General features: G+C 51.9%; 4 protein-coding genes across 4 annotated transcripts; 3 read left to right on the forward strand and 1 right to left on the reverse strand.

Moving 5' to 3' along the window:
- Nucleotides 1-354: 354 nt before the first annotated feature.
- Nucleotides 355-2,501, forward strand: AYO21_05105 (hypothetical protein; the record flags this gene model as incomplete). The annotated part of the gene is made up of 2 exons (XM_022655076.1): nt 355-1,161; nt 1,218-2,501. 2 exons carry the CDS (start codon nt 355-357, stop codon nt 2,499-2,501), a joined length of 2,091 nt encoding a protein of 696 aa, XP_022512561.1.
- A 905-nt stretch (nt 2,502-3,406) lies between these two features.
- On the reverse strand, nt 3,407-3,847 carry AYO21_05106 (hypothetical protein; the record flags this gene model as incomplete). Its single annotated transcript, XM_022655077.1, has 1 exon — nt 3,407-3,847. One exon carries the CDS (start codon nt 3,845-3,847, stop codon nt 3,407-3,409), a length of 441 nt encoding a protein of 146 aa, XP_022512562.1.
- A 4,679-nt stretch (nt 3,848-8,526) lies between these two features.
- Nucleotides 8,527-11,547, forward strand: AYO21_05107 (hypothetical protein; the record flags this gene model as incomplete). The annotated part of the gene is made up of 2 exons (XM_022655078.1): nt 8,527-9,676; nt 9,725-11,547. 2 exons carry the CDS (start codon nt 8,527-8,529, stop codon nt 11,545-11,547), a joined length of 2,973 nt encoding a protein of 990 aa, XP_022512563.1.
- Nucleotides 11,548-12,267: 720 nt separating this feature from the next.
- On the forward strand, nt 12,268-16,634 carry AYO21_05108 (hypothetical protein; the record flags this gene model as incomplete). The annotated part of the gene is made up of 6 exons (XM_022655079.1): nt 12,268-12,325; nt 12,465-13,680; nt 13,736-13,979; nt 14,081-14,195; nt 14,278-14,453; nt 14,544-16,634. 6 exons carry the CDS (start codon nt 12,268-12,270, stop codon nt 16,632-16,634), a joined length of 3,900 nt encoding a protein of 1,299 aa, XP_022512564.1.
- Between the last annotated feature and the right edge of the window lie 529 nt (nt 16,635-17,163).

Here is a 17,163-nt window from a genome sequence, read left to right on the forward strand (position 1 = left end):
TTGTTGTTGTTTGGCCAAAGACGCGACAGGGACGTGCCGTGGGCGTCTTCCTAGCTCGACACTACACATGCACATCTCGCCCTCCCCTATGCGAATCACTTTTGCGTCAGGCTTCTCCATCCTCCCCTCCAAGATCCAATCGTCGGCACCGGTTCCCAATTTCCGCAGCTTAGGATGCTGAGGGGCTCTTCGATCAATCAACAACGGTGCTAACGAGATGTCGCCATACCAGTCAGCTGGCCTAACACTCTTACCACGAGACCAACAATTTCTGGATATCTGTCTCCCATCTGACTCTCAGTCGCCGCCTATGGCGGCACACATTCGCCCAGACAAGTGAGCTGTGTTGTTAGCATGGCCGACTATGATGTGGAAGAAGCGGTACCAAACGAAACGCAGCGGCTTCTCAAGAGATGCCACCGCCACATCGACTTCGATACCACAAGTGCCTCATCGAAAGACCACCAGCTTCCGCTGCCAAAGTCCGAGCGGACTGCCATGCCACACGCCCAGAGACAAACTCATTGGGGACGTACGTGGACGCGTCTGTCGCGCTATCTGCCTTTTATGAAATGGATTCCCGAGTACCAACGGATATGGTTTCCCGGGGATTTCATGGGCGCTTTGACGGTGGCTTCACTTTACGTGCCCATGTCCATCTCGTTTGCCCTCCTCGGGCACGCTCACCCTATCAGCGGGCTGTACTCGTTTGTGATCACCCCGCTTCTCTACGCATTAATAGGATCTTGCCCCCTGATGGTGGTCGGACCGGAAGCGCCAGGCTCTCTTCTTGTTGGAACAGTTGTCGCGCTTTCAGATCGAGGAAAGGACGGTGAGGAGGATCAGACCATCAATGCCCAGATAGCCGGCACCGTCACTGCCTTTACGGGGACGGTGCTGTTCCTGACGGGCCTGAGCCGGCTTGGATTTGTGGACTCTGTGCTCAGTCGACCGTTTATGCGAGGATTCATCGGCGCTGTCGGGCTCAACGTGGTGATACAACAAACGATCACAGGCTTGGGTCTTGGGGCAATAGCAAAAGAGGATCCAACCGTGTCGGAAGGAAGTCCTGCGAGGAAACTTCTCTTCATCCTGACCAGCCTCAATCAGACACATCTTCTCACTGCTGCGGTCTCTATAACCAGCTTTACGATCGTCATGGTGATAAGGCAAGTGGAGCCATCGATTTAAAGCCTTGAGACCTTTGACTGACAGAGTCCAGACATTTTCAGAGCTTCTTAGAGTTACGCTACCCTGTGGTTGCGTACATCCCGGATAGATTTGTGGTCGTTGCCGCCTCGACGTTTCTCACTTGGCTATGTGGCTGGCATGAGCACGGTCTTCAGGTGCTGGGGCGGATCCGAAAACCAGAAAATCTTGGAATACCTTTCCGTTGGCCATTCACCTTTCACAACATTGACGACATCTCGAGTCTCATTACCACGGCCTTTGTGATTGCTCTGTTAGGCTTGTTCGAATCTTCTTTGACAGCCAGAAGCCTAAGAAAGGCGAATGCAGCGAACAAGGCGTCCAACGTGCCTTTGAACTCCAATCAAGAACTCATCGCGCTCGGAATTGCCAACATTGTTGGTGGGTGCTTTCTCGCGTTGCCTGGCTTCGGCGGTTACGGCAGAAGTAAGTTGAACTACTCGGTAGGCGGAAGGACTCCGATGAGCAACGTCCTTCTCAGCACCATTACCTTGGCCTGCATTTTCTTCGCCCTCCCAGCATTCTACTACATTCCAAGAGGAGTTCTCGCGGCTATGATCGCCATTGTTGGGGTCTCAATGATTGAAGAATGTCCACACGAGATTGTGTTCTTCGCGAAGATAAGGGCGTGGCCTGAGTTGACACTTATGGCGCTAGTCTTCGGGGCCACGATCTCCCATTCCATCACATTGGGAATGTCTCTGGGGCTCGCATGGTCAATTGTGGCTTGGGCGACGCACCGAGGTTGGCGGTCTGAAGTGCGAGTGCGGGACTCGTCAGTACAAGCATTAGAGGATGGCGACCTGGGACACATAGCATCGCTTTCATCGATGCGGACGCTGATCGTCACCATCGTCGGGCATTTGACATTTGCCAATTCCAGCGACCTGAAAGATCGCTTGGAGGTCCTCGATCACGAAGCAATCTCTGTGCATCAGAGGGCCGGTTCCCCATTCCCCCACCGACATGTGGACACAGAAACCGTCCTCATATTCGACATGCGCCACTGCACCAGCATTGACGGATGTGCGATCCAGGCCGTGACAGAGATCATCGAGCACCACGCCGCCAAAGGGACGCGCATTGTCGTCTGGAAGCCCCTGCAGTCCCACGTCGGAGACGACATGGAGAACAAACTGGCCCTGAGTGGCGCCGCGAGTCTCGCAGAGAACAATCTGATCTTCGCGACCACCTTGGACGAAATTCGAGCCGTGTATGGCGAGTCTGGGGTGGGGCGTCCGGAGTCGGTCTTTGAATCTTTGGACATGTACGACGTAGACTCGGAGGGATGATGACACAGCTATCTTACACATATATACACATATAATCATATACACTAGCCATATACACACAGGCATATATGCTGCATATGCATTTCACTGCATTGATTGAGCAGTGATGGGGAAGTAGCATATCAAGGTCGGCCCTTGTTTTCCTTTTTACCATCTTATTTACCTACCTACCTACCTATTTACCTTCTTAACCACAATGTATCCAGTTCCGGTAGGAATAAACTTGAGGAGATGACACGACATACATGACAAAAACAGGACAAGTTCAGGAGGTGGGGAGGAGTGAAAAAAAAAACAGAAGGACGATCAGAAGAAGTAGAAATAGAAGGAACAAGATATTGTTTCATTGCATTGCATTGTATTGGACCGGAGCTATCTCGTTTGCAGTTCGCAGCTGGGTATCAAAAGAGTTTTGGGGTGGTTTTGAGGGGGTTGTTGGTTTCGGGGTTGCTGGAAAGAAAGCAAGAATCCTCTCCGCTCCGCTCGCTGCTGTACCGAGTACCGCTGGTTCATGTCCCCCAGCGCTCTGGGCCTGGAAAAACTGATAGTTCGTCATAAGCGCTTTTTGTGTATGGTCAGTTCCACCCGCAGTCGGACCCGAACCAGCGCCATCCATTTCCCGTGCTGTCGAATCATATGTGCGGCGAAGAGGGTGTCCTGGCGTTCGTAGGCGAGGTTGTCCTTCCGGCAGACGAGGTTGAATCTGGCTCGGTGACGCGCGCGGGTGACGGCTGAAAGGCTATTCAAAGACGCGCAACACGGCTTGCTGGGAGGCGGACGGAGCGAGAAGAAGCGAAGTAAGCTGATGAACAAAATGTCTATTGTCGTGCTTCAATTTTCGCATCAGGGAATGGCTGCGTGGAAGTCGTTGTAGAAGGCTTGCTGGCTCAAGAAGGCTGATGCAATCATGACGAAGGGCCACATGCTGCAGCCATGATGTTTTGGGGAGGGCCAACGGTATAGTAGCCATCGCCGGCATCGCCGTCAAGGGTGGATGAATAGCCATTGTTGCCAACGAAGCTGCAGGGGCCATATCCCGCCACTACGCCAATCTGGTCGATGGTTACGTCGTTGCAGTCGCCAATGGCATATGCAGGCAAACCGAGACATTCGATGTTCCCCAGTTCATACCAGGTCCCGTCCGTGGGAACCCAGAAGCCATACGTCTGGGACCCTCCGACCATGACAACATTGGTAGGCCAGTCTTCTGAGAAGGCTGCATTGCTAAGAGGTGATCTGGTCCTGAGGAATTTGGGATTGAGTGATTTCCTGACCACTGGCGTTGCGGAAGCAGTGGTGAGCAGCGAGGCGGTTATCAAGACGGATAGCAAGTTGATAAAATACATGTCGATGACTGCGAAGCGTTAGTCCCGACAAACATCAAGAAATCAAGAATGTATATGAATGTGAAGCTCACAGAGGTCCGAGATCTAGAAATTTTTGTCTGTAATCACCGAGATGATCCTCCTCTGGGGCTAATATTCCCTTGATATGCACCGCCGATCCTCGAGGCTGTCTTAAACCAAAATGGAGAAGACACCACACTTGGGGTCCCTCTGAGGTGCTTTATAGTACTTCAACAGACGTGGGAGCTATTCTTCCTGTCCAAAACCAAAGTTGCTGAAGGAAAAGCTGGTGAAATCTAGTGGCGAGTTTGTGACGTATTCACAGTTTCATTTGTATCCAGATATGCTGTACCGGATTTCCTTCAAAGGAGTGAGTGACAGGCAAGGAAAGAGATTGAAGGACAAATAATTTTACAAGTTGGAATTCTGACGGATCAGATTCCAATGCCACCTAAATACCCGGATCTGGAAGTAACGAGTGTGAGGACCGACGAGGAGCTTTACAAGGAGGTGAGGTCGCAAGGAAAGGCAGGCGAGACAAGATATTCAAAGCGCCTAGTTGGAAACGCCCAGGATGGTCGAGGGGTCGTGGGCCATGGATTGAGGTTTGAGCGGCGCACAACGATGCCAGTGGCCGCGTGGCGTCGATTGGGACCAACAGGAGGATTTTGGTGCCAAAGAAGCGAACCAAGGCCCCTATGCAAGATGGTTAGCCGGATTCATCGAGCCAATGTAGGGGACGGATGAACTCGGCAAGACGATAGCTATCCACACAGAATCGATAGGCCTTCGAGAATGTGTGCTCAAGGAAATGATTGTCGTTGGCCGGTGCGGATCGCCTGACCGCAATACTACTCGTACTTTAGCGATGATGAGTGTTTGGTGGCTTTTGGGACGATGCGAACTCTTCTGGCATGGAATGGGACGGGCAGACGGGCCACTCAAGGTGGAGTCCTTGTAGTGGCTTGGACAGTCGCAGGGACGCAGTCTTGGGGGCATCGTGACAACACGTAGGAGGGTCGTTGAGACAGGAGGTGAACTTCAGCGAGCTCAGGGATGGACTGGCGGTTGCTCAGATTGGGCTGCTTCCTCAGGTCATTCTCAGTTCCTCTCTACCCGTTGCCGGGTCTGCGATTGACTGGCTTTGCCAATCAGTAAGTGAAACATGGAATCAAGGGTGGGAGAAGGAACCAAGAGGGTGGTGAGTGACTCACTGGGAAGCACCCGATTTGCTTGGGGGCCATGCATGTACCCCCTTGCTCCCTGGTTTGAAGCTTGGACTTACATACAGAGGTACCCATGAACTTTCGCCCCCTGGTCAATGGAACATGATGTGAGAGTCAACTGGGCGGTTGTGGGACAGAACCTGCAGAACGTGGCGCGGAGAAGCCAAAGAGCACCAGTGACAGCCCCGAACCATCTGGCCTGAGTTGTGGAGCTACCTTGCCGGCTTCTAACCATGTCTCACGAGCTCTTGGGTTCGACAAGGTTCGCATGATGCAAGCAAGCAAGCTGTAGTGGAGTGCCGGCAAGTCTTGGAGTTCAAAATCTAGCCACAGCAGTGGTGAGTGAGGGTGAACTTAGGACTGCCTAGTACGAGTATCTTCCGGGTACAGTCTCTGGGTACTTTAGGCACCTTCCTTGGTCCCTACAAAATCCCTTTGGGGGACCTGGGGCCTCACCTGCTCTTTCCTGGGCAGGTACTCGAGCCTCCCATCCTCCCTACTAGTGAGGGAACTATTTCGCGCCCAACGTTACCTCGGTAGCTTACCATGCTTTACCTAAGTGATGGTGGTACCTAGGTAGTCAAGTAATACATCGTGTTGGTATGGAGTACCGAGTACATAAAGTATGTAGACGATGCAGGTAGCACCGGATCACCTCGTCCTCTCAATTTCATCATCATGCCACCACCGTAAACGAATTCTGTTGAAACCGATGCGCATCGTGTACTTCTGTATCAATGTTCAAGCTACAGCTTTCCTACCATTGCAGGCGTACTCGGTACTTGTGCAGTACGTAGGTACGAGGGACGAGGTAGAGATGCCTCTGCACCAACGCGAGCTACACAGCAGATGCAAGACAAGCGCTGCTTGGGGCGTCGGTAATGTACGAGGAACATATCGGCGCATCGGCGGATGATGGTATCCTCTCTCCGATGCTTTGGAAACCAGCCACTCCAACTACCTACAGTAGCATAGTGCGGGTACCTACTTGTGAGGATCCAGTAAATGAGGACGATTTTGTTAGCCTTGCAGCTATATCAGATGCGGCGGCACCGGACAAGACTGGGATCAGGTCGTCCGTAGTCTAGTTTCACACCGGATGACCAAGCTGCCTGCAAACAGAAATAGAAATGACTACCTAGTACTTGTGTGCGAGGTACAAGTACCCCATTCCGAGACACAGTTGCGATCTGCCTTGGAGTCAAAAGACGTCTGCATTGAATTTCGTCATAAGTATTTGACCCGATATTTGTGCGAGCTATGTGAAGCCCACAAGTGATCAAGATCGTGGATTTTTTCGCAGACAGCTCCCTCCTGTACCAGTGGGAAAGAATATGTATGTGCGAAACCATGCGCAAGACCAGCTCTTCTTTCTTCTCGACCGGTGAGACCGAGCCGGTCACTAGTTAGATATGTATTTATCCCTGTATCCTTCTTGGCGGCGCTCAAGACAGTACGTGCACTTCGTAGAATTGATTGTGTTTAGTGCACCACATCAAGACGGAGCACGACGGCATCCATGGTCGAGCGCCTGCCCCTCCTGAAATCCCTTCTGAAGTGTATGGCAATGTCTTGAAAGGTGGTATCTCCATATATCTTTCGACACCCGCCCTGCTTGGATTCGGCTCGGGGTGGGTTTCTCGATAAGATCGAGAATGAGGTGGAATTTGCCACGCCTTGCTGCTGTTTTGAGAGATAAAGTACCGCGTCGACATGCTCTGATATGTACTGTATGGAATCTCGGCACCACTCAACTCTTCTTCGTCAATTGCCATTCTGCCATCTTCACTCGTTTCGAGGGGAGGAGTGCAGGACGTCAGAGAAGTGTTGTGCAGCCCACCGCGGGAATTCCACTGCTGCTGATCTGCGGGCCGACTATGAGACGGTAGGGTATTGTTATGAAGGGCTCTGGTGGTCACCTCGACAATGTGGGACACTTCACATTTCGGAAAGGTGTACTCAGCATCATCAGCACACTCGAGGAATGTTCGAAGCTGAAGATTCATCAAGTGGCGGCCAGGATTGACGAAGCTTCGAGGCAAGTGTGCTGAATGACTCTCTGCCACTGGACAGCAGAAAAGCGATGGTCGGTTGATCAGCGGTGGGAGTGCAAAGGTAGTACGAGGGTGGTTGCCGCTTGGGTAGTTCTTTTGTGTGTTACCGTTCGATGAGGGCCAGCTGGCTCCGGAAGGCGCCATTCTCGAGGGCTCGTTGTCAAGGCGGCAACAGCAAGGGCCAGATTGGAACTGGTTGACGCTCAGGTTAGCACTCGTGGAGAATAGGAGAAAATAAGACGAATCCAGACGATTAGAGCTGCTGTCGTAGGGGTACTTACGGGACTTGTTTGCGATCAGGTTGGTTCAAGGGCGAGAATTATAAATGAAAAGCGTCGCAGTTGCCTCAGATAGCAGTCAAGGCCACGTCCAGCAGTCGACTAGTCGTTGAGTTTATCATAATACTCCCACGCCTCATTTTGGCCTCATCATATTCTCGATGCCAATGCACTGGAATCCTCAGTTGACTCTGGCATAGAGGTCTTTTTGGCAGCCTGAATCCGTGAGTAATGTGTATCTCTGTCTACAGCCAACGTATCCTCCGTATCTCCGAAAACATCCTTGTCCACATCTTTTACTGGTTTTGTACCACTTGGATGTTGTTTTTCTTCTGTAGTCATCCATCAGCGAAAATCCAAGATACGCAATGGCCACCAAACTTGCCTTCCACTTATCCATCTCATCCTGCTTGTTTTTGTACTGTTTGAGTAGTTCCTCCAAGACCTGCTTGAGCCCGTCGGAATTGGTCTTCAGCGCGGGTAATACGTCGTTCACTGTTCTCTCAATAAGTACTCCGTTTATCAGACGGAAGCACTTGCGGTCCTGAGGAAGTGGCTGAAGCGTCTCCATAACAAGTCTGTCCAAAAGCCAAATGTCAGTATCTTGCATCGCCCCTATGAGAAATCTTCGCCCCACACAAGACTTGTAGTGCTAAGATGGATGTAACTGACTTGTGTTCCTCAATCTCTTGTTCAATTTCGCCTACCTTCTGCGCAAGCGACTGAAGGGTGTTTTTGTAGTTGGTGTACTGCGATTGCAAGTCTTATATTCTCTTAGTAGGAGTTTGCGATGTATCAGGTCTCCAAATACCTTGCTGTTTCCGGAGAGCTGCTTCCTGCCCTGACGCCATTCTGTCGATAGGTGAAGTGACCAAAATGTTTACATGCAGAGTTGCGGAGGCGGGGATGTCACGATGTGCATAAATTGGCGTTAGTGTCGTGTGGAAGCCCTCCGCATAAACCCCGGCAAAACTTTTTCCTGCATCTAGACATGTGCCTGGTGGTGCCTCCGTGTGTACATATCGTAGATGGCTCAGGGAGGTTCTGTCAATTGAAGTCTAGCCCGCTTCCCTCCTGCCAGATTTACCCGACGATCCTCGACAACTTCTTTCTCCCAAACAATGGAGCGCAGTAACAGTCCCAAGCGGCGGAAACTTGCAGGAGGTTTCCATCATGCCCATCCCGATTCGAGCGACGATCTGGGACCGTCCTTAAAGCCTCAATATGCATCCAGAGGCCGCTCCGCAAGGCCCTCCCACAGAGATCAGAGTCGCTTGCACAATGTAAAGCCGCACCAACAAGAGTTTGACGGCCCAGAGCCTTTCTTCAACGATGAGGACACCGCAGCCATGGACCGCGACTGGTATACGGGAGACGAGTTCGGCCACACCTTCGGCGACGAAACACACAACCCTTTCGGCGGTGCAGATGCTACTTGGGCAGACAAGCAGCGCGAGCAGGCGCTGTTGGACAAGAAGTTAGGCAAGAGATTGACAGCTAAGGCGGCGCAGAAACAGAAGGAGGTTGATGCCTGGGAGGCCAATCGAATGCTCACGTCCGGAGTTGCGCAAAGGCGCGATCAGGTTCAGGATTTTGATGACGATGATGCTGTCCGGGTGCATCTACTGGTTCATGACCTCAAACCTCCATTTCTAGACGGAAAGACTGTCTTTACAAAGCAACTCGAGCCAGTGCCAGCAGTGCGGGATCCTCAAAGTGACATGGCCGTCTTCAGTCGAAAGGGCAGCAAGGTTGTACGGGAGAAGCGCCAGCAAAAAGAGCGACAGAAACAGGCACAGGAAGCCACAAATATTGCCGGAACCGCTTTGGGCAATATAATGGGCGTGAGAGAAGACGAGGGAGACAGTGCTGCTGCGCTACCCGGTGAGGACAGTGGCAAGAGCAAATTTTCTGCTCATCTCAAGAAGAGTACAGGGAGCTCTGCATTTAGCAAGAGTAAGACATTGAGAGAGCAACGAGAATATCTACCGGCCTTTGCCGTGAGGGAGGAGCTGATGCGGGTCATTCGAGACAACCAAGTCATCATTGTCGTTGGCCAGACCGGCTCGGGGAAAACGACACAACTGACCCAGTTTCTCCACGAGGAAGGCTACGGTAAACACGGCTTGATTGGATGTACACAGCCTCGAAGAGTTGCCGCCATGAGTGTCGCTAAGCGGGTTAGTGAGGAGATGGAAGTAGAGCTGGGTGGATTGGTGGGATATGCCATTCGTTTTGAGGACTGCACAAGCGATGAGACGGTAATCAAGTGTAAGTTCTGCCGTTCCTATACCAGACGACATATTGACCGTGGTACAGATATGACGGATGGCGTCCTGCTTAGAGAATCCCTCACTCAACGAGATCTAGACAAATACTCATGCATCATCATGGACGAGGCTCACGAACGCGCTCTCAATACCGACGTCCTAATGGGTCTGATCAAGAAGGTTCTTGCTCGACGCAGAGACTTGAAGCTCATCGTTACGTCTGCCACTATGAATTCGGAGCGTTTCTCTCGCTTTTATGGAGGAGCACCCGAATTCATCATTCCTGGCCGCACCTTTCCTGTCGACATCCAGTTCTCACGTTCACCGTGTGAAGACTATGTTGACAGTGCCGTCAAGCAAGTTCTCGCTATCCATGTCTCTCAGGGCGCTGGAGATATCCTCGTCTTCATGACAGGCCAAGAGGACATCGAAGTGACATGTGAGTTGATTGAAGAGAGACTCCGCCTGCTAGTTAATCCACCGAAAATCATGGTGTTGCCGATATACTCCCAGATGCCTGCAGATCTCCAAGCAAAGATTTTCGATCCTGCCCCGCCCGGTGTGCGTAAAGTCATTGTTGCCACCAATATCGCCGAAACTTCGTTGACAGTTGATGGGATCATGTACGTTGTCGACTCCGGATTCTCCAAGTTAAAGGTTTACAATCCCAAGATGGGAATGGACACCCTGCAAATCACCCCCATCTCGCAAGCCAATGCCTCTCAGCGAGCTGGTCGTGCTGGTCGCACTGGACCAGGCAAAGCATTTCACCTGTTTACTGAGCAGGCATTCAAGAATGAGTTGTACATTCAGACAATTCCTGAGATCCAGCGGACGAATCTAGCAAATACGGTCTTGCTTCTGAAGTCGCTGGGTGTCAAAGACTTGCTGGACTTTGACTTTATGGACCCTCCGCCGCAAGACACAATTACCACCTCACTCTTCGACCTATGGGCCCTGGGGGCATTGGACCACGTTGGCGACCTGACACCTATCGGGCGCACGATGACCGCATTCCCGATGGATCCTTCACTTGCGAAGATGCTGATTACATCATCTACCGAATACGGCTGTAGCGAGGAGATGCTCACCATTGTCAGTATGCTGTCCGTGCCGTCTGTCTTCTATAGGCCGAAAGAGAGGCAAGAGGAGTCGGATGCAGCGAGAGAAAAGTTCTTCGTGCACGAGTCGGATCATCTTACGCTTTTGCACGTGTACACTCAGTGGAAGAGTAATGGATACAGTGATGGTTGGTGCGTTCGACACTTTTTACATCCTAAAGCATTACGTCGTGCAAAAGAGATTCGGGAGCAATTACACGACATTATGGTGGGCCAGCAAAAGATGGAGCTCGTGTCGTGTGGTACGGACTGGGATGTCATACGAAAGTGCATCTGCTCCGGATATTATCACCAGGCCGCTCGTCGGCGAGGAGTCGGAGAGTACATCAATCTGCGCACTAGTGTCACGGTCCAGCTCCATCCTACCTCCGCTCTGTACGGGCTCGGAGATCCACCCGACTATGTCGTCTACCACGAACTTATCTTGACCAGCAAGGAGTACATGAGTTGTGTCACGGCTGTTGATCCGCACTGGCTGGCAGACCTTGGTGGTGTCTTCTACAGCTTAAAATCAAAGGAGTATAGCGCCAAGGACAAAAGGATCATCGAGAGTGAGTTCAACCGGAAGATGGAGATCGAGAGACAAATGGCCGAGGACCGAGAAAAGGAGGAAAGGAGGCGGCAGGACGATGAAGAGAAAGAGCGATTGCTGATTGGAAGGGCCAAAAGTAGCGGACCCGTGGTTAAGAAGATGGGCAGCAATGGAGTGGTCAAGAAGCCGATAGTCCCAAGAAGGCGGATGGGGTTTTGATTATCACTGCTACCACTGTTTGCGCTGGACATGGGTAGCATATGTCCATTTCTTGGTTACTGGCCTCACAATATTCACGTAACACAGTCACATGGTGACCGCAGCCTCGTTCGTCGATAATATCCTCACAGCCTTGTCAAGGTCACAACGAGGCTGAGTTGCCCGTGCACGCTAGTATAATATAGGAATAGCGTCCAGGCGCCAAGCCCATTCCCCTTTTCCACGCTAGTCGCTGTTTCCAGTTGTAGTTGTGCACATCTCTGTATCGAGGCGACCACTGCTGCCATATCTTCCCGACCGCGGCTGGTACCGGCACAGTATACGACGGAAGGATGCTGACGGTGTTTCTGTCCAGATTGAAGCCAAGAGTGGTTGAGAAGGGCTTCAGACCGGGTGACTTGAACAACAACAGCCTTGCACCGTTTGTGTCCAGTCTCCAATAGCGATGGCGCGGTAAGACATCAATTGGAAAACCCAGCTCCGTATCAGAAGGATATAGCGGGGTGTCGCAACCTTGTGTTGGTTCGGGACGGTGCCGTACATATCGGTGCTCTTCAACAATTTGCACGAGAAAGCCCTCCGCCAACCCCCTTGACCAGGTAAGTCTACGATTATACAGCAAGAGAGCCGACATGGAAGAACTCTGTCTTCACCATGTCACTGTTGCTCTCGTCCTTCTCTCCTTCACCAGCTATGCAACCTTGACAACTACTGACAACCATGTCTCCAGGCGACAAAAAGACAAAGTCCCTTGAGGACAAGGCTCCGGAACCCCTTTGTAAGTGGTCCAGTCGGTCAAATGAACATTCATGGCGCGTTGATGTCACCGGCGCCGGGTCATCCACCTAGCAATATGATGTTAATCTGACAGACAAGTCCCGGACCTGGAATTCAGTGAAAACACTAACGGAATGCAGCATCTCCGCACAGCCTCGGCGTCGTCGAAGAGGACAGTTGCCTCTCTCAGACATCTTCCACTTCACTCCCGTCGTCCAAATCGACAAGAACCCTACATTCTCAACAGTCTCGACCTGGACAGTCTCCTTTCTTTGCGGGCTCCCGAAGAGACTACCGATCCGGTGGATACCCATATCGTCCTGCTCGTCTCAGCGACTCAACTCCGTCCCCTCGAGATAGACATTTCCCAGAGACATTCAAGTCCGCAGTCACAGCTTCATCCGACGTTTCAAGCTTACCTTCACCCCTTGTAAACGGAACAAAGGATTCTAGCAGTCCCTTTTCACCTTCCAGTTTCTCATCGCACTCTTCCCCAACACCACTCAACGACAAGGACGGTAATCTTTCACTCTCTCGTGCACCAAGACGAGTTCTCCGGCCAGACAACTGGTGGCAGAAGCACAGCAAACAGTCGCCAAGTGATTCTGAGTCTGCCAGACCCTCTCTTCTTTCTGTCAAGTCTCCACTCCCACCTGGTGAAGATCTTACAGGGCCTCCTCCCCTTCCCCGGAAATCACCTCTTCGACCGGCAGGCCTTCCACTTCCTGCTCCCACCAGCCAAACTCCCGCCAGAAAGTCTGAGTCTGAGCCACACGAAGATAGAGCACTCTGGGAAGAGCTATCTCCGCCTCCGCTTTGCGTCCGCAAGACTAGACTCTCGGTAACTCCATCACAACCTGAAGCAGAAGATCAGCAGCCAAAGACTCTCGATTCCGCAGGTTGCCAAGAGGTCCTTGAATCTCCAGCACCAGAGTACACACCGCTCACCCGTGAGTTTGTTCTTCGACGTCTCCTTTCAGAAGAGTCATTCAAAGAAGCGACAAGAGCTCGCCCGGGAGTTCGCGAAGAGGAGGAATTAGACGCTGAAGTCATTGCACACCGTAAAAAGACCCTTGAAATTCTTGAATCCTCTCCAGAAGTGTATGAGTCTAATATCCCGTTGAAGAGAACCAAGACTTTCAAACAACGCCGCCGAGCAGGCGCGACTTTCACGATGGATAGCCTTCATCCCGACTCTGCCTCAGGTATGACAGCTCATCGCCGCGAGGCAGTTCGGCTTGCCCAGGAACAACAGCGCGCAGTTGTGGAGAAGTGCAAGAGATCGAAGCAAGCTGAACCTGATTATGTTTTTGATGAGTTGATTGGCAAAGGTAGCTTCGGTAGAGTGTACAAAGGGTGAGCCAATCTAGGATTTCGAGCCTTCGACTTCCCTCCTCTGACTTGTTCATAGACGTCAGCTTTCCACCTCCAAGGTCGTTGCCATCAAAGTTCTCGACATCGATGAAGCAGATTTTCATGCCTTTGGCGATCACAAGGACGAACAGATCCGAGACTTCAACCGGGAAATCAGGATCTTACGGCAAGCTCAAGAGAGTGGAGCAGAAAACCTCAACCAAATGATCGAAGCTTTGCCGGTGCACAGTCAGCTGTGGTTGGTGTGTGAATATTGTCCTGGCGGCAGTGTTAAAACTCTGGTAAGTTTTAGTGATTGTGCATTATATTTCTGCCATACACCCTCCTTTGGAGTTTGGCCTTTTGAAGTTGTATGTTGTTTGACTGACATATGGAGCTGTAGATGCGAGCGACCAACGACAGACTTTCTGAAAAGTACATTGTAATTGTGGCAAGGGAATTAGCCAAAGCCCTCAAAGGTCTTCATCAAGCAGGTATCATGCACAGAGATGTCAAAGGTAGGCTTCATCCCCTTGCTTTGCATGAGTCTCTTCTTCGTCTACGCAGCCCTCTTTCCTGATACATGGCTCTAATATTAAGTCGTGGTCCTTCCAGCTGCCAATGTTCTTATTCACCAAGAAGGTCGCCTGGAATTGTGTGACTTCGGCGTTGCCACAATCCTCGACACCCAAACAGACAAGCGAAAGACATTCATTGGAACTCTGCACTGGATGCCACCGGAGCTATGGACAGAGAATCCCGAGTATTCAGACGAAGTAAGTTGCTAGAATGGCCAGCGTGTACCTGTATTCGAAAACATACACATACCAGTCGGACCGAATGTCAAGACTGACACAAATTGCTAGGTCGATGTATGGGAATATGGCTGCACCATCTATGAGTGTGCCATGGGACGGCCACCAAATAGCGATCTCCGTGAGCGACAACAACTCAAAATGAGAATGAGACGCTTGAAGCAGGCCATCTCTCTTCCAGAAAATGAGAATTTCAGTGACGGCCTTCGTTCACTTGTCTCCTACGCTTTAACTCCTGACGCCAACACACGACCATCAATGGAGGACGTGTTACAACATGATTTTCTAAAAGACACAGAAGAGACACATCCGACAAGTATGCTCACCGAGCTTGTTCAAACATATTACGCTTGGCTGTTTAGTGGGGGTCAAAGAATCTCTCTGTTCATGCCTGGTGGCGCGGCGGCCGCTTCTGCCCAAGGTCCGGATGCCGACTTGGAATCTGATGATGAATGGAACTTTAGCATGACTCAAGATTTCGAAAAACGCGTCTCTGCAATCTTGGAGATCCCTGACTTCTCGGACTTTTCTCCTAGCGACAGCATGACAGGAGAAGAAACACCAAAAGGATTGAACAGACCCGGAGGTCTCTCACCCCCCAAGGAAATGACAGCAGCTCAAAAGGCCAACTTTGAAGCCCGCGTCAAACGAGGAGCGGATCTCTCCAACCTGTTCGACCAGGACAAGCCTGCATACGAATACAAGACCAAAACAGATTTCATTCCGATCCCCGAACAACGGCGGATATCCGACTTGCCGTTCCGGGCCATGGCAGAGGACCGGCCTAGCTCTATCGCATCCAATGTCATTGATCTCGGAGACTTTGATGAAGCCGACTACGCAGTTGCCGCTGCACCAAGAACTGATGACAAAATCCAAACCGCTTATGCTGCACCGCCATTGAAGGAAGAGACCATCAGACTTGCGGATGCATCTACACTTCGGGAGAAGCGAGCCAATTCCAAAGGCCCTCGGGACCCCAATAACCAATCTCTCACGGCTCGAAGAGCGTCGTCTGCAGAAGGTGTTGCGCCCTCGAGTACATCCGCGCATGATTTTGCAATGTCTCAAGAGGAATGGACTATTAAGAACAGAACCAAAGCTCCTGAGCTGCAAGAGCCAGCCGAGATCACATCTTCTCGACCCGGTCACGCGACAATGGACTGGTCCTTCGCAAACGCAATGTCTGAGGCTGCAATGACGATCCCACAAATAAATGTAGCGCCCGAACCGGAGCCGACTAACGGTCATGATATTCCAGGACCACCAGAAGAGGAGATCGAGACAGAAGCCGATCCGGACGACAAGACCAAGAGACACAAGACAATGGATTGGTCATTCTCTTCCGCCATGGCTGAAGCCAAAGTTACCGAAGACTACGAAGAGGAAGAATCCCTGGGATCGTCACCCCCAACGACCGCTCTTACATATCAGAAGCCTCATCCCGGCTCCAGACCGACACCAACCCGTCCAGCCCCGTTAGCGCGCCAAATGACCATGCCGGTGACGATTGGTGACTTTGTTCAAGCTGAAGAACAGGAGATCCCTCGACCATCGACCGCTCTGTCTGAAGCATACAGTGATGTTTCTGCATCATCGACGGACGTGGATCCGTTCGGGCTTGAGCGGGACAATGACGAAGACGACCGAGATCACCCGGGTCCTGCTACGATGGACGAAGACGTCAACATGGGTGGATTCTACTCTGGGAGAGGAAGGACGATGCTCGCCGGGTATTCCTCGGGAGCAACCACGCCATTGACGGCGTCCGGGCCGCGTCCGGCACCGTATGCTTTGGGACGACCGGCGCGTATTGGCGAGGACGGCTTTCCGGGCCCAAGTCACTCTCACCCGGCAGCATACAACATGCACCGGGTCTCAAACTCGTCCGTCACCTCGAATGCAACGGCCATTCCGGCAGGTGGCGCCCAAGGCCCCCTCGTGGCCTTCGTCCCGCCTGCATCGCCTCCCAGCACCGCCGCGATGTCCGCCAACGCCTCGAATGACGAGGTTGAGGCGGAGTTGATGCGGTTGCTGGAGGGGATGCAGGGGACGTTGAATGCTGCGAGGGAGGTCGTGGGTGGCCTTGAGAGGAGGAGAGCGCGGGGGGAGGAGGAGGAATGGGTGTCTGAAGAGGAGTAGATGAGGGAGGGGGCTGGGCTGGGGAGGGTGGACGACGCAATGATAACGACAGCCTAGATAAAAGAATCCAACGTCTTGTTTTGCAGAATTCTTTTCAGGAATGTTCCACACAGTGTGTGCCTGAGCTATATTCCGTATGACGTGAGAGGTTGTAGATGTACGTGCGCCGTCCGAGCTTTGCATCAGATACCCACGACGGTCTCTGGTTCGGCACTCGTAACAAGTGGCCCCAGAACTGTAACACACTGACCCATTCGTACTTATTTGTATGTGCTTCGGTCCCTAAAGCTATTTCCGCTGTCTTGCCCTGTTTAATTTTCCCGCGGGACAGGACAGGGGGACAGGGAGGCCCCGAGCGGGCGGCGGGGCGGAACCCAAAAAGAGAGACGCACCCATATCGTGCAACGGCGACCAGCAATCAGTACCAGCAACCAGAATTGGAATGGGAAAACGCGAAAATATATAAAAAAATAGTCCCCGAACAAGTCGTCGCCAACGATTCTTTCGCTGACTCATCACCCTCCGCTTT

The sequence above is a fragment of the Fonsecaea monophora genome (assembly GCF_001642475.1).
Source record: "Fonsecaea monophora strain CBS 269.37 chromosome Unknown Scaff31, whole genome shotgun sequence".
NCBI lineage: Eukaryota > Fungi > Ascomycota > Eurotiomycetes > Chaetothyriales > Herpotrichiellaceae > Fonsecaea > Fonsecaea monophora.